Genomic DNA, 23,088 nt, shown 5'->3' with positions numbered 1-23,088 from the left:
TTTATTTATAGAATAGCTTTAAAAAATATTTTTAGGGAATTTTCATTTTTTAATTGTTTATAAAATATATTTACTACAAGAAATGTTATTCCTTTTTGCAAATGTTTTCTTTGTGATACAATATGTTGGTTTTAAGTGTTCAGACCAGGTTTATGTGTTTCAAAGTGGCTGCTTTTCTATGGGCAGGCCAGGTTGGTGCAAGGCAGCTTTGCCAGATTTAGTGTGTTTCACCCTCGTTGTTTAGGTAATTGTGAGGTGGTTGCTGGTTCTGTGAGCTTCCTGGCACTGTCCTTTATAATTTCCCACAATGCCTTGATGGTTTTTATTCCAGTGGCTTTGTCTTTCCTGCCCTTAAGGTTGGGGAAAAAACTGGTTTCATTTGCAGTCTTTTGGGGGGGGATTCTTATTTTTTGGTGTTTTCCTGGCACTGTCATAGTTTGTGTGGGTGTGGGTGTGTAATGTCCCGCAGTTATCTACGCATTAATAATGATCTAGTAATATTTCCTTATACATTTTACTGACCTTTCCTTATATAATTGGTGTTTTCTTTCATACTTTTGGATTTCTAATTTCCATTTCCGTTAGTTAGCAATTACTAAAATAAATCCCACATGAAAAAATATTCAAAGCCTTCTTGATTTTAATTGTCAATTTATTTATTCCCACAGATTGTAATATTTATTCATTTTCATATCTCTGTTTTTCCACTGTTGTGCAAACACAATTCCAGCAGCTGCTAACATGTGTAAAATTAGATATATATTGTACTCCCTTTCAAATAGCCAACAAAATATTTCTGGTTTTAATTCCATATCTTGCTTTACCATTGCTTCTAACCACTAACTTCTTGGACTTCAATAGCTAACTTCAATAGCTACTTGGACCGACCTAGGAAAGCAATAACACAAGCAATTACTTGAGTGTATCTCTTTCATTGTGTTATTCTTATGTAAGGTGTAAGTGCAAGCGATTAAAGTCTTGCTTTCTGTCTCTCTCCTTTGTGCAGGTTGTTGAAGCAAAGTGATAGGGTGGTATGCAGGGCCGGATTTTCCTATAGGCTAACTAGGCTTCAGCCTAGGGCCTCAAGATGAAAAGGGGCCGTTTATTTTTATTTATTATCCGTGCCACATTTTTTATAAAGGTTAGTACCAATTACAACATATCACAGTAATGATGTATTTTATTATTTCTCATGTAATTTACAAACTTAAAAATGGGAGGTGAAAGGGCCCCATAAGTGGAATAGCCTAGGGCCTCTTTTCATCTAAATCCGGCCCTGGTGGTGTGCAGAAGACCGGAAAGCCAGTGATCCTTCATCTGTAAGTAGCTGTCTTTATTGCTGGGTGTGCTCTGTGCTGGGTTCATCCTTGAGATAGTGAAGTACAAGGGATTAAAGTCTTGCTTTCTGTGTCTCTCCTTTGTGCAGGTTATTGGAGCAAAGTGGTGAGGTGGTGGTGCAGAAGATGCAAAAAAGGACAGTAATTTTCCTTTTCTATTATTTTGTGTGCTTGTTTCATCCTAATGCAGTGCATGCAGTTAAAGTCTTGCTTTCTGTGTTTCTCCTTTGTGCAGGTTATTGGAGCAAGGTGGTGAAGTGGTGGTGCAGAAGACCAGCAAAGCAGTAATCTTCCCTCTGTAAGTAGCTGTCTTTATTGTTTTGTGTGCTAGTTTCATCCCAATGCAGTGCATGCAATGAAAGAGTTCATTTCTGTGTCTCTTCTTTGTGCAGCCCATTCATTCAAGTCTTTGATACTGAAGACTGGAAAGAACAGTCATCTTCCTTCTGTAAGTAGCTCTTTTATTGTTTTTGTACTTATTTTAATCTTATTGTAGTTCATCCATTGGGGCAAAGAATTCAGTGACATCGTCTTGGCCACTCCCACCCAGTCACATGGCCGGCAAACCACTCTCACACAGTCACATAACAGACGGGCATCTTGTTCATAACATACCTGGTATAATGTTAATTGAAAAGAAGAAAGTCTGGTTTGTTAATGTTGCTATATCATATAATATTGATAAAAAGCAAGTGGAAAAAATTACAAACTATCGGAACTTGCAGATCAAACCTGAACACTTTTGAAAATGAAATATAATATCATACCAATATGGCTAGAGCCCTTGAAGCAACACCTAAAGAACTTCTCTATTTAAAAAAATTAAATTTGTTGGACCCGAATATCCCAATTTTGGGGGAAAAAACTACTCTGTAACTATCTATATTTTCAGACACTACCTTAATAATTCTTAGGTCCTTGATTAGGACTTGAATTATTAAGTTTCCACCAATCTTAGTCTGTGTATCTAATTGTAGATATAATCATCATCGTCTTCATCATCATCATCACTTAGTATTATTATTAATGTGGACATACGTAGCTGTGCTGCTTTTAATATATTTGCAACTTATTATTTTAAAACCTGCATAGTACAATTGCTGTGCAGATACCCATGTGGAGTTGTACGGTATTTAGATCCCGCATGGACATTTATGTAGTTCCTGTTGATAACTCCTTAAAGGAGATGTGTTGTTTCCTGGTTTTGCGTGTTACATGCCCAGGCTTTGGGAAATAAGTGATGGAGTTAAGGAAACCTTAAGGAAGCAATAATAGTGATATATTCACATTAATGTGCTGGCTTCACTGGTCTCACTCTACCTAGACATTTGGCTTCATTTATTCAATTTATTGGAAAACATAAAAAAAAGAAATATAATATATTTGGGCATGAAATGTGATAATTATTGGAAGATTTGCCTTAAAAAAAATCATAATCACTGAAGAATTAATTTGCATTAGGAACAGTTTGTCAGCCCATTTTTTTTTCTACATAACGGCTGAGTCCCCTGTTTTTGAGTAAGAAAAACAATTTTAAATTTTGCAAAGTTTGCTTTCCGAACTTGTGAAACTTGTATGCTGCTGACAGCAAAACAGTGCAAGTAGGTTTGCAGATCTCTTATTTTGTGTATTTTTACTCTCTGTGTTCTATCCTGTAATTCTAATTTGTACATTTTATTTAATGGCTTTTATTCAGTCTGGGTCGCTGAATAAAGATCATCCACTCATTTTCCATTACATTTTTCCTATTGCCTCTAGCATATCTGAATCTGAATTGTAGATTGGTCTTTAAAACTGAGCAATATTATGATTTGTATTCTATTTAGAGAAATGTGCACATGGATTTTTTCCTGTGCCCTGGTGCTGGTTTGACTCTAAGCCAACCCTTTTTATCTTTCATACAGAGAGAGATGAAAAAAATGTATTGTTTCTCCCTATCAGTTGATATAAGGAAATATGATTTCTTTCAAAAGCACTAGAGACCCTCAAATGTAAGCTTTAAGCATCTGTTTTTCTCTTTTTCAGAGTTCAAGTGTAATATCCACTTTTTCACGATGGCCAATCAGATATTTCTGGGGCAGTGGTGTCGTCCAATGAGTATATTTATCATTGGTTACTCTTAAAATGACAAAGAAACATTATCAAATCAATCAATCCCTCTTGTTGCCTATCAGCAGGATTCACTACAACATTTCAACTATGAAGGCTTTATTTAGCTATTATGGCTAATAGCCACATCTCTTTTTAAAATTATGGCATGAAAGACTTAAAATATTACCATATGTGAAGACTTTCTTGATTTTGCTAGCTGCCTAATTCTTTAGCCAATCATTTTCAGTGATTAGCTAGTTCTAGTAAGAAGCAGAGATAAAGTTCCTTCCCATTCTCTTTTCACCAACTGAATTATAAGTCCACAAATTTCTGTTGTGCTTTGGTTGGATAATTGTTTTCCATCTAAGCAAAAAGTCTTAAGTACTTGAACATATTTCCAAAAGAAATGAGAAAGGGTGAGAAAGGAAGGGGCTCAGACCCATTGGTTGTCCTGATTTCCATTTTCTGCACCTTACCCAGTGCCACAATATTCTTTTGAAGATAAGCAACCAAAATTTTAGGAATGTATTCCTATTGGAAGAATTAACTTCAAAAACATGATCGTCTCTATACATACTTCAAGGCAGAGCTAAGAAAGGCTAAGAGAGCCCATCTGCATCCAGGAACATTGGAACACCTCTTATATTTGCAGTCCAGCACCAGAGTAAAAAATATCTGTAGGATTCCTGTTAAGATGTTTCTCATACTCTGAAATTCCCATCAACACGAACAGTTATATAGTAGAAGCTTTCAAATTGCATGGAATTACAGGGATGTAGTAATGTTCTTTTACTATGATGTTGCCATGGATGAATGTCAAATTAGGGAATGAGCTATAAGAGAAGAAAAGAGGATATGTGCTCCTCCCTTAATAAATAAAATGGAATTGACAGCCATAACAAACTTTCTTCATCTGTGTATGATTCTGTTTGATGAACAAAAGGATGCACGAATTCTATGTATCTGGAATTGATATAGGCTATTATTTCAGGACATTGCACACTGAATGTGCAGGATCATTTGCAGAAATTTGTCTTGCACTGCTTCTATACAGAGTTGTTTTAACAGGTAATTATGTGACAGTGTAAGTGCAGTGGCATTGTTCCAAACACCCACTTTTTTATGATTTCTGACAAAAAGAGCTATAAACCCCTTGGCACATTGTACATTCCTTGTTAGATTGGCTTCCTCCTCTTCTCCTACTCCAGAGTTCATTTCTACTGAGTATTGTTTTAATTGCTCATTATGTGATCATTGTTCATGCCTGACAATTGGTGCTTTCTCTACGGGTAGATTAGTTGCACAGCCTGCTCTGATGGTGGGAACCCAGAAGTGGTACTATAAATTAAAACAATGATCTAATTACTGAACACAAAACAGGGTTGGCACCCTATTAACAATATGCAGTTTAGAGTGTTTAGGGCTGCAATAAGCCAATAAATAAAACTTGTTTTCTCCCTTGTGCTGAAAGCAGGCAGTGTAGCAACCAATGGCATTGCTCAGCTTCAGCTCGGTGTTGTGACAAGCCGTTCTGCTGTGCTGTAAGATTTCAGTGCCACCCCCCTCCCCATTACCTCAAAGAGCTGCACTTTTTTTTACATCAGGTCCCTGGAAGTACCTCCTCCGCTACCTGAAAAACACAGCACTAAAGGGGTTAAAAAAGCTTCTCTGAAATATGCAGGGAGGAAATCAGACTGAATTGGGGAGGAGAATTACTTGTACAGCACACGCCTTGTCAGTAAGTACAGCTCTCAGCTCTCGGATGCAACGAGGCAGTCGGAAGGCAGTGGGCAGCATCACTGGCCACTGACCAAGCCAGCATCCCTTGAGTTGACTCTGGATAGGGAGGCACTGCAATGGCACCAGTAGGCTAGTGGCGTCCTGGGATATATGTGACCCTGTTGCTGTGATTCTGCCATCCCACTGTCATCTTTGCTAGTCACTCAGGGAGCAGGCAAAGGGAGATGCAGTTTGGAAATGAGTGCTGCTAAGCAGGAAACCCAGTGTCAGACGGCCGCACGAATTGTCACTGACCTATGTCGCCAGAAGAGCCTGCCCCAGCTGGACCTGGAAACCTGCAAAGAATTTCTCCTCTTTCCCGACCTGAATGGCCCAGAGCCAGGTACAGTACCCCCTGTTCCACAGGGAAGGACTTTTATCTCTTTGACTTGCATTCAAATTACAATCTGAGACAAGCTTTCCTCCCCCACCCCAATAATGTGAGCCTTATGCCAATGTCCTGTTTACCACTTTACACCAGGCTTTGGTCTTCAAAAGCAGGCAGGTGCTGTTTCTTGCGGAGATGTATTGCCAGGGAGTCGGAAGAAACCTGTTGAAAACAAGTTCTCTAAGTAATGCAGAGAGAGGAGGGGGGAAAGGGAGAGTATGTGATGTGAGGAGGAATTCAAACGGTCATGTTGGGGAAAATAAACACTCTTTCTGGCATCAAAGCTGCACCATAACAAACAAAAAGCAAGCAAGCAAAACACCATGTGATCTTTGTTGCCAAGAATAAAGTAATATTAAAAAAAAAAAAACCCAACCCGGAGTAGGATGGGAAAAAGCAGCAGCTATAGCTCCAGCCTCCTGAAAAAGGAGAAGAAAAGAGTAAAAATTTAAAATGTACATCTTAGAGAAAACATAACTGATCGATGATTTGACTCCCCCATAATTAAATAAGAAAAAAAAATATCATTTACCCCTTAAACTGAACTCAGAAGAAGGTGTTGTGGTATTGCTTCTAAAAACTAATTAACACCGGAGTTTTAAACTGTGAGATTGGAGATGAGCTGACTTTCCAAACATGATGGCAAGTTAAAACAATGAAAGCTTTCCTTTTTCTTCCCATGCCAGACTGTTATATTCTTAGCATGCTTGTTCCCCAGATATAGAGAGCTTATTAAGATAGCTTTAAAGTTCCATGGATTGATATAGGAGGCTATTAAAAGCTATTAGCCATGATAGCTAAAGAATGTTTTAGGCTATATTTTTCATTCTGGAGTATTTAGACAAACCATAAAGGCTAATACCTCCATAGCACACTCTATTTATGACGCTCCCCGAGGGAATTAACTACTGCTATGATCTAAATCAGTTAACTTCATCTGGAAGAGCTGCCTTCAGTTCTTGAAGCAACATTTTCCTTTGTGTCTTGAAAATTGTGTATAAAAGTGATTACCAGTGCCCATTTACCCCATGAAATTTCAGTGCCATTTCCAGCTGTAGCTGAGAGGGTTTAGCCTGTTGAAGTAGTTGGTGTCACAGCACTGGCATATAGATCTGAATCAGAGTTTCTTGCTGGAATTACCTTTGACGTGCCCTTAGGAAAAATTGGTTTCAAAATCAGCTGTAATAGACTGAAGGGCAAACAGGCTGATTTCATGAACTGCAAATCTTCATGCCACTTTATGGTTTATTCTGTTTTTCCTCAACAAATTGGTTCCAGATTTTACTAGAAGCTGAGTTCCTAGGATTCCACAAACAAAGATTAATTTCTTAGACAGGTGTGCTCACACCTTTCTCAGGCTCCAGGTATTCAGGATCACTTAAGCTATATTTTACTCTCTAGTGACAGATTTGTGGTTCCCCGATACTGTTATTTTTCCTGCTTCATACTGTGTAAAGTAATAACAAATGTGAATTTGGCATTTAGAACTGTCATGCCATGGTATAAAATCAAAGACATTTCTATAACAAGTGTTTCCTGTACAAATTTCCACACCAAAGTTTATTTAGAAAAACTTCATAAACTTTTTATTCAGAACTGTTCACCTAAAGCCATTTACTCAATAGAGTTTCAGGCCAGCTGCTCGATTAGATAGGATAGGACAGATGTGTGATTTCAGCAGGAATAATACGATTGCTGAGGTTTATACTGGAGATTTTGGAGTTTTTGCTGTACAACAAGCATTCATTCTGTTGTTCCCAGCATATCACAAAGTACCTTGATTTTGATGAGTTAACAATCAAATGAGTCATGCGTAGTTTAGTGATTTAGGGGTCACGAAGGGATTCATAATTCCCTTTCTAGGAATATCAACCTGCTCTTGAATACTGGTACATGAGTTTTCCCATGCACTGAGTCCATACCACTTCTATAGTATATTTTGTACGTCGCCCCGAGTCCCTGTGGGGAGAGGGGGCGACTAACAAGTTCAAATAAATAAATAAATAAATAAATAAATAAATAAATAAATAAATAAATAAATAAATAAATAAATAAATAAATATTTTGAAGAAGAGTCTTTTGTATCCTGAAGAATTATAAACTGAACCAAGATCAATTTGCCCAGATCTGTGTTTTTGCAAAGTATAGAAGGGATATGGAATCTCAATAAGTTGGAAAGGAGCCAGTTCTGCTCTGAAAAAATGCTTGTGTCATGTATAATTTATCTGAGAATGAAACTTGTGAAAGCTGGGTGATATGGAGACTGGCCCAGGATCTTAAAAATAATTGACTTTCCTTGGAGAAATTTGGAATTTGCATAATGAATTACCTCACATTTTAGAGTCCAGTTCAGTATCCCTGCTGTATTCGCAGTGGCATCATTGGAGAATGATAAGGCTTCTATACTTTTTTCATGCCTGTAAGCTTATGAACTCCTTCCAACAGAATTTGCCTCAACTTCTTGCATTCATTCAAACCTTACCTGAAATGCAGCAATATTCTCTGGTGCCTGGATTGTTGAAAGATATCATCTTAATCTCCAAAGACACTAATGGCACAAATATTTTATGTTATATGCATAGATTGAATCAGAGAGACTTAAATATTACACTCTCCATGTTCTGTGTTTCAGTATTCACCCTGCCCAGCAATATAAATAATAAGAATAATATAGTAACTGTTCTGTCCCGTGATTCTAATAAATATGCAGATACAGGCTTGGCTGTCTGCCACAACTAATTACAGAGATAAAACCACCCCTTGGCTAGGAGCCTAGAACGCTATCTTCAAGAAACCAAGATTAGATTTACGGAATGCTTTCTCAATGGCTAGTAAAATGGACTGTTATTTCCTGCAAAGATGTCACTCCACCTATAAACTCTTTGGGAGGGGCCACAACATTAGTCAGCTGTCCCTACTTCCTTCTATGACGTCTGCTCCACAGCTGTTCCTTTCTCCTCTCAGCTCTACGCACACGTACATCAGGGACAACCTCCCTCTGTTCCTCTTCACTGCTCCCTGACTCAGATGCCACCTGGTGGCCAACAGGCCTCTCTAGTTCCTGCTCTGACTCCAAACACCCTCCAGAGTCTTCCTCATCCTCCAGAGCAGTCCCATAATGGTCTGAGCTGTCAGAGTCCACCAACAGCTCAGCTGGCCACCGCTGGGCCACAACAGTAACTGACTTTAGAATTCAAACACCTAACACTCCAGGCTTAACAATTGTCGGTAAAAAAACAAAAACGTTTGGATTGTGGACGTGCAGTACCTGGAAACAGCAGAACGGAAGAAAAAGAACTAGAGAAGATAAAATACAAAGTCCTGCAAATAGAAATAGAACAACTGTGGCAAAAGCAAAGCTAGTACAATAGTAATAGGTGCCTTGGGTGCAATCCTAAAACAATTGAAGCACCACTTAAATATGATTGGCATTGACCAATTCACCATCAGTCAATTGCAAAAAGCAGCTTTAATGGGAACAGCTTACATCGTGCAGTGATACTTTATCTATAACACCATCAAACATCCATATCTGCATATCCTAGGTCCTTGGAAAGGATTTGATAGGTGGATGAAAATGCCAAAGCCAGTCTGAACATCTGTCTGACTGCGACAGACCATAATAAAAGGAAACATTATTCCATAGCTCAATTTTTTTAAAAAAATATTTTTAAGATCCCTGACTCCCAAATGGCTCTGGGACTCTGTCTTGGAACTCTGAAGGAGATAAGCAGTTAAATAAATGAGCAGATAAATAAAATCAACAACACACCAGAGGTAGGAATTGTAACAGAGTAAATGTGAGTTCCACAAGATGACATTCTTTAATTGACAGACACCAAACACACCATTTTGGATTGAATCAGATGGGTAGAAGCCACTGGAAATAAGTAGTGTTCAATCATTATTTAAAAGCAATAACATAAAAGTTATTACGCTCCCGTCCATTAAAATTACATTCATCTTCCAATCCTCAATGTATATTCAGCATATAGACTGAATAAAGTAGGAGAAAATGTACAGTTTTGTGTCACTCCTTTGCCAACCTAGACCCAGTTCTTTCACCATGTTCCATCCAAACTGTGGTTTTCTATGTTGTGCATGGCTTTTGAATGAGAACAGTAAGATGTTCTGGGATTTCCTTTTTCCTAAGCACATTCTTCAGCTTGATATGGTTGATATAATCAAAGAGTTTCTTTGGCATTCTTAATTATCAGTATGCATTTGTGATAATGTTCATCCATCTTTATCCAATATGGGTTTGAATGACCTGGATGATTGAGAATCTCCATAGACATTTGACATCTCCCTTTCCTTGTGGGATTCTAATCTGCATTGGTTTATTTTGTTAGTATGCAAAGTTAAGGATATTGTACAATAGTTTGCACATTCTGTTGATTTTCTTTTCTTTAATATAAGTGTTCAGATTGCCTCTTCCAGTCTATTGGGCATTGTAACACTTTCCAGATTTGTTGCCATAGTTTGGCTGCCACCATTACTGATCCTTCTTCTGTTGCTTACTCTTTTATGGATATTCCATTAATTCTTGTAGCTTCCAATCTGGTAATGACCAGAATGTTGATCTAACTTTATCTTCTATTGTAAATGGGAATATCTTGTAATATCTCTACTGTGCAGAAGTTCAATAACTTCTTTGAGTCTTTTTTCTTTGGCATAAATACTTGTTCAACATGTTAATTCAAAATTAGAATCTTTTTTTTGAGTTTGAATTTTTTTTGAAAGACTTTCCTTGTTCTTCCATATCTGTTTTAATCATTGATGTCTTCACAGGTGTCATTTTAATCCTGTACTGATTTTTGTCTCTTCTAACAGCTCTATGAAATTCTTTATTAAGTTTGCTTATACCATTTTTCTTTCTTGGTCTTGCATTTTCTTCCTTTCTTGGGCAATTTATTAACTTGTAATATCCAGTTTGCTTTAATCTGGCTTTTTTTTTGGTTTAGTAATATCTTTTTACATTAATTCTTAACAATTTTCTGATTTCATTCCAAGTGATTCTAGTTCCCTGTTAATGAGGTTCAGGAATTCAAAATGATTTGTCATATTCTCCTTGAAAATGGTAGGCATCATGATCATACTGCGGAAACTGGTTGTGTTTGTTCTTCTGCTTTAGATTGAGATTGCAAACAGTCAATCATTATATCTTTGCTGTTATATTTAAATTCTTCCATCTCCTTGTACCAATAATTTAATCAATTTGATTTCTGCATATTCCATGGGTGTATAGATATTGGTTTTGTTCTTTGAATACTTTGTTAGCAATGAAAAGACACTGGACTGGCAAAAACCGATAATCATTCTCCTGGTGAATTTTTGCTTCCTAGATCATACAGTTCAGTTATGGACTGTAGCTATCCCTTCTTAATATTTTCAACGTTGGCATTCCAATCTCTGATCACAAGTAGCACATCTTGGCATATGTTCTGTCAATTGCAGATTGAGCTTCACCATAAAACTTGGCAGCTCCCTCATCTTCTGCCTCAATAGTTGGAGTGTAAACTTCAATAATTGTCATATTAAAGACATCATAATTGTGAAGTCTTATTAATATTATTCAAATAGTGATTGCACTGTACACAAGTAGTCATTGCTATATCCTTCCTGACAATGAAAGCAAAGCTGTTCCTTCTTTGTTTTTTTATTTTTTTTTATTTTCACACTCTTTACTACTCATGTTCTGAGTAACAATCCTTATAACCTTCTGAATGAAAGTGTCCAATTCCAGTCTATTTCAATTTGCTGAAGCCTGAGGTGTCAAAGTGTAGTAAATTTATTGTACTTATCACTATGTTGAATTTCTCCATGTTCATGCTGCTTTTATATCATGTCTCTATGTAATTCCAGCTTTGTAGTTTCAAATTTTCTTTTCCAGCATAGCAATACCAGCATCACCCACCCCCACATCTTTAATCTAGCTATTCATAAACACCATTATTGTTGTACTCAGAAATATCCTGATTTTTTTTCCCTCAGCAGCACATTGAATGCCATCTGATCAGAGAGTGCCATCATCTGGTATTTTATCCTCATTCCCTTTACATTGTTTATCCCTATGCTTTTCTTGGTAAAACATAGGAATAGTTTATCACTGCCTTTTCCCATACAGTACAAAATCCAGATTTTGCCATTGTCACTAAATTTACCATCTTCAACCAACATCTTTTTATATTGTTGCTGCCCAACATACGCTAACAGGGCCGCTGGGGTGACCTTTGTGGTTTGGATGACTCTGCTGGGAGTATTAACTCTTGGGATACACTCCCCAAGTATCTCCCAGAACCCTTCCCGCTACAGGTAATCTCGATTTACACCACAATTGAGCCCCACATTTCCCTTTCTAAGCAATGCAGTTGTTAAGTGAGTTGCACCTCATTTTACAACCTTTTCTTTGCTACAGTTGGTAAGCAAATCACAGGAGTTTTTAAATGACTCATGCAGTTGTTAAGCAAATCTGGTTTCCCCCTATTGACGTTGCTTATCGGAAGCCAGCTGGGAAGGTTACAAGTGATGATCATGGTCACCACATGACAGCATCCAATTTTATGACCTTTGTTAGAACAGTTGTTAAGTGAGTCTATTCTTTGCAATGAGTTTTTTGTTTTGTTTTGCCAGAAACCAGAAATAAAAGCTAGTTTGGGGCAAAAAGTGTTGTAAATTGCAGTCATGTGACCCCGGCATGCTGCAAACAGAAGCAACTGTGGGTTGGTTGCTGAACACCCAAAAAGCGATCATGTGACTGCAAACCCATCTCTTAAGTAGCCCTGAGAAGGACCATTGTAACTTTGAACGGTCGCTAAGCATAACATGGCTGCTACCTGTATAATATCAGGCTGTTTACAAAAAATAAAATGAGGTTCTATGCTATGCTGAAATGTGTTTTTCTAGATAGACTAAATAAAATTTCTTCCCTCCAAATTATTCCTTTATTAGTTGTTTATAGGATGTCAATTAAGGTAGAAGTTTCATAGTTCAAATATGAAGCTGCTAAATATTAACCTACTACAAACATACTGTGTATTAATATTTTAAAAGTGAATAAAATGTTCACTGTAAGTTTAATAATACATACCTTTGAAATTATTTGTAAAAAGTATTTAAATTCATATTCTATAAAGATGTCTGTTTGTTATCCCCGAACATGTAAAGCTGGGATTAAATAAAGAATTATAACTTCTGATTTCCTAGCATTAGTTTCCATTCGTCCCTAACAAAGAAACAAACTAAAAAAAAGTTAAAATGACTTTCTTATCTAAAATATATAGTTCCTGCCTTCCCAAATGTTCTGATGCATGGTCTGCAGAGAAAGAAAACCCCTGTGTCCTTTTGAACAGAAGTGAAAATACACTTGAGTCTCCAGGGGCCAATGAACTAAAAGGTGGATACATACAGTTGGCTAATTCGGTTAGCCTATTTTCTTCTTTCCAGTTGCTGATCATTTGGCCCCAGGCTAAGGAGAAATAGGGAGACTCCCACAGGTGAATATTGATGAACTTAGAATGCCTGGCTGCACAACTGAGATGGCAGGGAAGAATGAGAATATTTGTATAATGAGCCAAATGCAACCAATGGAAATTTCTTGGCACCTTTGCTATGATGATAAGAGGCTTCCTTCCATGAAGGTCTAATGCTTTCCTATGTTATCTGAGCCCGCACATCGCATCTCTCCCACCAGCAATTTACCATGTAGAACAGCTGGCAGGCATTCAGTCATAAGTTTGCATTGACTGCCAACATAATAAAGCAGAAAGTGAAGCAAACTAGAGCAAAACAAATCAGAAAGTTTGAAATATGGTAAAATGTTATTCACAAGAAAGGACCAAAGCTAGGTGATTGAAGATTGGTCTCAGGTCCCTGGAAGGGGCGGTATGGATCTAAGGTTGTGCTGGTGAAAGTATGGTTGTTAAATGACATTCTCCTCCTCCATTTTGTACCAAATTGCTGTTTTCAACATGCAGTCTTATTTTCAGAAAGAAGTACTGTATTACAAATTTGACAAAATGTAGTGGTTTTTTTAAAAATGCAAATAAGAACATTTGGTGTAGCATTAAAATTGTAATATGACTCTATCCACCTTTCTGCTTCTACTAAAAGAAATTTGAGATATTTCTCTCTCTCATTTTCTTTTTTTAAATACCAAAGTTGTTCTTTCATTGTCAAATAATTTGGATAAAAAGAATCTCAAAATCAACATTTAAATATGACTTTTCTATTAAAAAAGATTTCTAAAACATAATTTGAAAATTTAAAGCCAGGACACTTGTAATATTTGTAGAAATGCAAAATTAGGGGAATAGCCAAATTCTATAATTCACGCGTTCATAAGAAGTCAATTCATTTTATGCCAACATTCACAAAGATTAAATTGTTTAGTCATCCATACTCAGTTATTGGGTTTGTCTAACCATTTTCATTTTCCTTTAGTTTTATCCATTGATTTTATCCATTAAAAATGATTTTCTTAGATTATTCATTTTTTATATTTATTAATTCTGAATTTTCTGTTGTGTGCATTTCTATACAGTATGTGATAAATATATTAGAAACATAAGTGAAAGGAGATTTATAAATTTACAGCTATAGGACTAGATTGTCCAATATTAAGATGACATCAGAGTTACAAACCAACAGAAGAAAACTGGAATTGCCATCAGTTACAATATAGATGAGCTACAAAAATGCTAGTATTAGAAGCCCTATAGAATATATAGCATAGTTAGGTTAGGAAAAATTCGTGGATGGAGGATTGTGAGCTACCTATGCCATAAAGAGACAAAAAAAAAAGAAAAAGGACTGAACAGAAAGATTGCAGGGAGGGAGAGGAAAATAATGAGACTGTGATTGATGCCACTCCCCCTTTTTACCTATGTTGCATAATCATGACCAGGGGTGGGCTTCAAAAAATTCAGCAATGGGTTCTCTGCCCGGTGGATGGGTGGGTGTTGCCATGGTGGGTGTGGCGTAGTCAGCCTCCTGCACCACTGGGGGGGGGAGCATTTTCACCTTGAGACTTTCCTCTATCCTCTGGGAAGGCAAAAACTGCCTCCCCTGGGCTCCAGAGGCCCTCCGGAGGCTGGAAACGGGCTCATTTCCAGCCCTCTGGAACTTCCAGGGCACCCATTTTTCCCCCTCCCCAAGCTTCCGCAAGGGCCCTGCACTTTCTTGCATTCAAACTGGACCATATGGAGAGACTCCTGGGAGGAGCGATGTGGGGGTGGGAGGGGTGGGTAGGGTGGGGTGGGAAGGGCCAGCCAGAATTTGGAGGTTCTCCGAACCGGCCATAACGTTAGCTATGGGTTCTCCTTAACCCGGGCTAACCAGTAGCAGCCCACCCCTGACCATGACCATCAATTCTATCTACCTCCCTGGCAGACAATTCCTGACTGAACAGCTTTCAGGGGTGTTACCTGGTGCCCAAATCAAAGGTGGGAGAAAAATACAAAAAGGCTTCTTCAGTATATGTATTCTACAGTTAAGTAGACTTTGCATATTTTCTTCTAGCAGAGATGCTCTACCTGAGGCCCCAAAGCTGCACAGAGCCCTTTCAAGCCTTGGCCTTAGTTCCTAGAGCTTCTCCAAATGTTATTGCCAAGTAGCACATGGCAAATAATTGTTGTGACTCTCCTTAATCCCTTAAATTCACATTCAATTTGATTAAACTTTAATGTTGATCAGGCACCATCCATTTCATTGTCTCCCGCTTCCTCCCCAGATATGGGAAGACAACACTCAAAGCCCAAGGGCCACCCTCAAGCTGAAAAGGGGAGAAAATCTCTGCAGAGGTTTCTGCTTGAGGATTCAAAATGTGAAGATGGCTACTGTGACTATGTGATCAAAGTCCCATCGCTTTTTTAAAAAATACATGTGTCGTACACGGAACACTAAAAAAAAGGAGTGGCTTTGCTGATGTTCTTTTAGTCATCACCTTGAGCCACCCCCTTGCTAACCCTGTTCTAAAAAGTTTGGGGGAGGTGAGAGAAAGTGAGAAGCTAGAGCAGTGGTTCTCAACCTGTGGGTCGGGACCCCTTTGGGGGTCAGAATGACCCTTTCACAGAGGTTGCCTAAGACCATCGGAAAACACATATTTTCGATGGTCTTAGGAACTGAGACACCAATTTTATGGTTGTGGGTCACCACAACATGAGGAACTGTATTAAAGGATCGCGGCGTTGGGAAGGTTGAGAACCACTGAGCTAAAGGATGAATTGGTGCGCAGGGATCAAACACAGCAAACTGTGGTTACTTGAATCATTCCATTCAAAGAAAAGATAAGAAGGAAAACATGTTAAAATGCCTTTGCTGCAATGCAGGGGAAGAAATTCAGCCTACTGTTTGTTAAAACACAGAAAGCAAAGGCAAAAGCAACGAAAGAAATGCTGAGCTAAATCCACGCTGCTGTGTTGTGGCACCCACTGACATATAATCGGAGTGACCAAAAAACACTAGGAAGTATCGAGCATGGATTGTTAAGACTGCCTCTTTCAGGAATAGCAAGACACCACTGATGTCAGGCTGCCAAAAAGACAAATGAGAGATGCATCCTGGCGATCTGTTATCAGCACGGTGTGCTTAATTATGCCATTTAATGGACCCATCAGTATTTTACTGGCCTTAGATGGTATTTTTTTCATTCATGTAGGGAAAAGTGTTTAAGATATTAGAACAGATGCTTATTCATCTTTGGACTCTTTCTAAGTCTAATGTAATATTTAAAATAACTGATTTTCTAAAAAGGGTCTACTTTGTTCTTTGCTTTTCAAAGCATACCAGCTACTGGCAGATCAGAAGGAATTCTTGTAACAGTGTTCAGGAATACTGTTAATAATATTAACATCTCCTACTGCTTTTGGTATCATTTTTATATAACAAAGTTGCTAGCACTATTATCATTCATTCATTCATTCATTCATTTTATTTATTTATTCTGGTTTTCCCACTAAAATGCATTACACGTACGTAAGCCAATCCAGGTCATCGAAATCTAATTGCATAAAACCTAAGTATAAATAGATGCATATACCGGTAACCAGAATACATAGCACCTGAAATATATAAGCATCCCTATTGCTTTTCCCACCACCCAACCTTCATGCAAAGTAGCATTCAAATATTCCCATTTTACAAATGAAACTTATTATTAGATCCATGGCTGAGAAAAATAATGGTTTGAGTGCAATATCCTTCCCTTCTCTCATCTTCTTTTTATGAGCTGACAATTCTATTAGACAAGTTTTAAGGCAGTCATGATCTCTTACCTGCACATTTAAAAACAAATCAATTTGCAATGTATTCCTGCTTTATTGAACAATTGTGTAGCTTACAATTTGCAGTGGAAATTGTAGCTGTTGGGCTTGTTTAAGTTCACACATAGCAATTTGTCAGTAATGCAGATAATAGTCTGTGTGTCAGAATTCCAAATATCATTCAAAATTAAATCAGAGTTCAAGACAGAGATTTCCTCAAAATTCCAATTTATTAAGAGAGACATGTTGGTACATCTGTGGAAACCTGAATCTGAAAGCTTCCCGGGGTTCCCATCCAGTTGAAAGTTCATAATCTTGTCCCCACACCCACAAGCCCATCACATGGTCCAATCTTCCTCTGCCATGTTGGCATTTCCACCCATCCACTTCCAGTCAGGTGCAGAGGTGCAGAGACAAAGAATGACCTTGATTTCTAGAAAGGGATTTTTTATTTTGAAAACAACACATTCTACACCTTACTATTCCCCCTCCCAATTCCCCACTAATGAAACAGCATAGTAAAGTAAGAGAGAGAGTGTGGCAGGCCAAAGATCCTAAAAGGCCTGACACTGTGAGTAAAATGAGTCTGATTTCACTCCTTCATGAAATCTTGCAAAGTTTCCAGCCAATGATAAACTTTAGACTGTAAGTTTTTTTTAAGCTTAATGCTCTATTAGAACAGCGACATCTGCCAGGTCTCTACCTAATGAGCTACCATTGACTCCATCTCTAATAACAATAGGTATTGGGCTGTTTCACTCCCAGAGTTTGATATATTTGGGGGAAATCTATTAACCAAGGGAATAAAATCAAAAAGGTTCTTCAGTTTCTGAACATATTGATCTATCTGTTTTTAGGAATTTATAAGCCTCACCAGACCCATCACACTAGTTTAAAGTGCTGACCTGGTATTTCTGAATGAAGAATAAATTGAGCAGGAGGTACCAGTCCAGATGGCTAAATTTTAACATTATTGTATTTTTGGATTTTCCAAGGCTGTGATATAGAGTATACATTGAATTACTGGGGCACAAATTTAAGAGGAAGGATGCAGTGGAGTTTACTTTATGGAATATGTTTAAAATCTGGCAATGTAAAAAATCAGAAAAAAACAAGAAATGCTCCAGTAATCCAGACTTTCTAGGTTACCTCTATCTTCACCTGAAATGTAAAACTGATCTGAGAACCCTATTGTCTAAACCAGGAGTGTCAAACTCAATTTCATTTAGGGCCGCATCAGGGTTGTGGTTGACCTGGGGGGGTGGTGCAGGCGTGGCCAACTGTTTGTGTGTGGCCAGCTTGATGCCACTCACTGGGCATGGTCGATTGGATGGGCATGGCCAGCTTGATGCCACTCCCCAAACTGCTGGCATATTTCCTCTTCGCATTGGGTAGACCGGGCTGAAGCCACACTGGCCCGATGTTTCCTCTTCGCATTGGGTAGACCGGGTTGAAGCAATGCAGGTAGACTGGGCTGAAGCGATGTGGGCCGGTCCCCTACATTTTACAGGATGGCCCCATGGGCCTTGTGTTTGACACCCCTGGTCTAAGCAGTCAGAGCAATGCACAGTCATAAAAATATATGTCTACAACTGTAATAAAGATTTGATTTGATTTGATGTGATATGATATGTGTGCGTGATTTTTTTAACCAGATTTAAAAAATACAAAATAAATGTATAATGCTACGAAAATTGCTACTGCAGATGTCATTTGATTGGCTTGTTATACTTTGTTTGTTGCCATATTTTTAGTGGATTCTACAGCAGCAATGTTTCGATTAGGTATGCACCAAGCTGTTGCTAGCTATTCTAAGCAGATAATTAAATCCATTAGCGAATTAAGGTATTTAGTGGAAGAAAGTTATTGATACAAACATTTCAGCAAGTCTGTAGCAGAAGGGATTAGCTCCTTGACTAATGCAAAAGCTGTATTTCAAAAACTACTTAAGGTAATGTGGTACCAATTACTAGTTCAGAATAATGGTCTGTACCTGTAAAAAAAGCCGTAAGCTTGCATTCTGATACCCTGTGCTATACCATCATGTTGATATAGTTCTAAATAATCTTCAAATCTGTGTAACTATTTTGTTTCCTAATCAAACCCTAGGGAATGCCTTTCTGCAGAAAGAGAAGGGTATGTCTAAAGACCAATTAATTGCTGGAAAGAAATTCAGAAAGCTACTATTTTCTTAGTTGTTCAGGATAACTATGATATTTAAGTTAGTAAGAAAAACAAAGAAACTCAAACCGAGGAAGAATGGATGGCAACTACAGCTTGAATCTGAACAATTATAACTTCCATTAGTATCTCTCATCTATCTATCTCTCATCTATCTATCTATCTATCTATCTATCTATCTATCTATCTATCTATCATCTATCTATCTATCTATCTATCTATCTATCTATCTATCATCTATCTATCTATCTATCTATCTATCTATCTATCTATCATCTATCTATCTATCTATCATCTATTTATCTATCATCTATCATCATGTAAAGAAATGTAAACCTATGCTAAACAAAACCAATTTCTTATAAAATGTAGAATGGCAGAAATGACATTGCTTATCAGTTACATCTTTCTGCAAACTAAAAATGAAAAAGCTTGATATGTATGATAGTGGTTACGAACAATTATCTAGGGATAGCTGCTGAATATTCAGTAGAAAGCTGTAGCTGTTGGAAGACACAGCGAATTCTGAAATCAGATAAAACTAATTCTACTATGGTATTTTGTCCTGTGACAGAGATTTAAGGAATTTAGGTTTTATACCTAAAGAGGTATCCAGCAGTTCTGGAGAACCAGTAGCGGAAATTTTGAGTAATTCGGAGAACTAGTAAATACCACCTCTGACTGGCCCCACCCCCATCTATTCTCTGCCTCCGGAGTCCCAGCTGATTGGGAGGAAATGGGGATTTTGCAGTAACCTTCCCCTGGAGTGGGGAGGGAATGGAGATTTTACATTATCCTTCCCCTGCCACACCCACCAAGCCAAGCCACGCCCACCAAGCCATGCCACACCCACCAAGCCATGCCACGCCCACCAAGCCATGCCACACCCACCAAGCCAGGCCCACAGAACTGGTAGTAAAAATTTTGAATCCCGCCACTATTTTATACATGTAATTCTAAGAATTTTGAAAAGTGAATTAATTGTGGTTTTTAATACATGCAATACATTCTAGTGTGCTTCAGAACTGATTTCAACAGGGTAGAATGAAAAAAATAGAAATAAATATTGACAGAGTCTGCCAGGTAAGCAAACATCTCAATTAACTTTTGCCCATTTATTTCTGGATAGAATGCTCTATTGTGGAGAACACTGCAGGCATTTAACATATTGTCTGCTTTGATGTAAAGATACATACCGAAGTGCAGTTTTTCCTGATCTACTGCTCTCCAGATGTGCTGAAAAACAACTATCATAATTTCTCAGCTATTTGTCACATACAACAAAGGTGAAATATTTGGAACTCTCCTTGTCCTGTTTATATTTCACTAGTTAGATGAAGGCCATTTTAAAGGCCAGCCTGCTTTATTTTGATTGTCATAAGTTGCATGTAGTTTCAGCAAGGTATGAGAACGGTTTCTTGGGGCATTTGCAACAGTTGTGATGGCAAGTATTGGTTGATCAGCATATTGGCTCCTACGTTTCAAATAGTTCCCTAATTTTAGTCCAGATAGAACTATTTCATCCTTGGAGATATAAATATGCATAATTGAGCCTATTGTAGTGTTGGTTATTCATATAGTGGCCATTTAGCTTTTAGGGTTTTCTCTGAGGGCCAAAGTGCACTGTGAATTTATAGACAGCTGCTACACTGGCAATAATTGTCTATTGATTTCACATTTTATTGCTGAGTGTCCCTGCAGTGTAGGTGTCTTGTATAAAAGTAGACTTGCTATAAGTAAGTTCATATCTCTTAAGTAGTGAGCACATCAGTGTGTACTTATTATTTAGCTTACTCTGTCTTGTTGATAACTAGTTGATAACCCGACATTGCCTGGGTATTCATTTATAGGGGGAAATGTCTAGACCAAATGTAATTTCTAATGTTGGATTTTCCTCCTTACCAGAGGGAGCCACCTTGTGGAGTACTGTGTATCTGTTACCATGGCAACTCCACTGCGCTGTACAGTACAGGCCATTTTAAGACACAACAGGCTGTATCTTAACAGAACACACATCCCAAAGGGTGTTAGGGGTGTCTTACCCCCACAGTATTTGTTTCCAGAGAGTAAGTCATCTGTGTACCAAGTTTGGTAGAAATTGCTCGAGGCGTTCAAGAGTTATGCTGGAACACACACACATTTATATATGTTTGTGTGTTTGTGTGTGTGTGTGTGTATAATTTAAAAATATTTTTTGGGAAAATATAGAAAATATAAACATGTGAAAATATGGTCAAAGAATCATCAGGAACAAAAATGAAATATTTAGGGGAAAACAGCATCCGGAAAGAATTAGAACACATCATACGTCCTGCCAGTACCAGATGCTACATAGTTAATGTGACATATGCAGTCAGATTGTACATCACTAATATTTGCACATATGTGTGCTGGAATGAATGAAACATTATACTGAATGCTTCCATATATTTTGCACTGTGTATTGTATAAGCAAATTATCAGGAAAAAGTATGCGCTTGCTGCAGCCGGAACACAAAGTCAACTATTTTCTAAATACTCGTTAATACTTTAATTTTGAATTCACTTGTAAACAAATGCACAAGAATTCCTTTCGTCACATTGCTGTAGTTGCTATGCATCCTCAGCATTTGTTTGGCATCATTAACTGTCTATGAAATAAATTTTATTCCACAAATATCTGTTTAGTAATACTGTCTGTCTGTCTGTCTGTTTCTTTCTCACAACTCAAAGCGGTGTGATATAAGCTTTGATCGTGTCATATCTCAAATTTACCTTTCTTGAGACCAGTGCAGGCGTTTTTAGGAAACACCACAAAAATAACAGCAACATGTTGTTTTCAGAGCTATTTTAAGAATGGTTTATTCTGGTCCATGATATAAAATTGACTTTGTAGAATTAAACATGAATCAGCTTGTTTGCACAGCCAGGCTGCCACTTATGGGTGGACTGAACTGAATAATGACTCAGTGATAATGTCTTATTTATTCACTCTCAGAGTGAGATGGCAGTAGTTAAATTTGATAAATAAATAAAATAAAGTAAAATTCAAGTGGGATTTCAGCTTCAACCTTCTATTTCTAAAGAATGTATCAGCTTAAAACACGTTTCCATTCAAGGCGAAATTGACATAATGAAATCACAAGTAAAAGTAAAAGTCAGTTTTGAATTCCATCTACTTAGCATTCCCTTGCACAGCTTTCTTCAACATAATTCTTCAAACATATTGAGGTTCCGTGTGCAAACTCCTCAATTAGCCTGGCTATTAAGATTGTGGAAGCTGTTCCAGGATTAGTATGCAATGAAACCCAATGTGGGATTATATGGCTACAGTAGGTTTCCCTCTAAATGGATCAATGGGAAGCCCATCTTTTACTGGGTTCAAAAGGAAAGAACTATATGCAGTCTCTTTATTATGTAGCACCCTAAAGAGCCATTTCTTTCCTGAGGCTAGTAAAATCTGGTCTATCTTTCCTAACTAGATGTGCATGTATCTGCAATTAGAGAAAAGCTATGTTAAGTGTAATGGACACTTAGCCATTTCTGATTTTCTGGTAATTTAGTTGTAACCTGGGCTGGTCTCATTAGTGATCTATGAAAAATTGGTTTATGTGTGTACTGAATAAAACATGTTTAAAATTATGCTGATGCTCCGTGTCTGAAAACATGCAGTGCACATCTAAGAATTTCTGCAGCTGGACCAACCCTAGATAAATAGTTGCTTCTGGTGAAGACAAGATGGGTCTTATTCCAAATACAATTAACAGGAACAGCTGTTGAAGGCAGCTGGTTAGCTTCAGGAACAGAGGGCAAAACTGATTCCCCTACTACCACCGCCAGTTGCTCACTTCTCTTTATACTGCTTATTCATAAAACACTGCAATGCAGTTCTTGTGCCACTATATGCATGTGAGTAAAGCACAATATACCCCATAAATAAACTCTGGAGAATGTGTGTAATGGACCTCAGGACTCAAATCCAGGATCAACAGCCAAAGAGACCCACCATTCATGGGTTGGTAGACTAGAACCATCACACTTTGACAAAGTTTACCAGAGCATTCTTTCATTT

The 23,088-nt window shown here is 37.8% G+C and overlaps 1 protein-coding gene across 2 annotated transcripts in view; it reads left to right on the top strand.

Annotated features, from left to right (window-relative positions):
- Positions 1–5,405: 5,405 nt before the first annotated feature.
- SYT6 (synaptotagmin 6) overlaps positions 5,406–23,088 on the top strand; it is a gene marked incomplete at both ends in the record, with an annotated part of 131,121 nt that continues 113,438 nt past the window's right edge. For both annotated transcript variants that reach the window (XM_081946559.1, XM_081946560.1), the window contains one exon: positions 5,406–5,550. In XM_081946559.1, coding sequence (XP_081802685.1) covers positions 5,406–5,550 — 145 coding nt within the window. The remainder of the gene's footprint in view (positions 5,551–23,088) is intronic.

The sequence above is a fragment of the Natrix helvetica genome (genome assembly GCF_964273705.1).
Source record: "Natrix helvetica genome assembly, chromosome: 3".
NCBI lineage: Eukaryota > Metazoa > Chordata > Lepidosauria > Squamata > Natricidae > Natrix > Natrix helvetica.
Note: the sequence above shows the minus strand (reverse complement) of the source record. Positions and strands in the feature narration are given on the sequence as shown.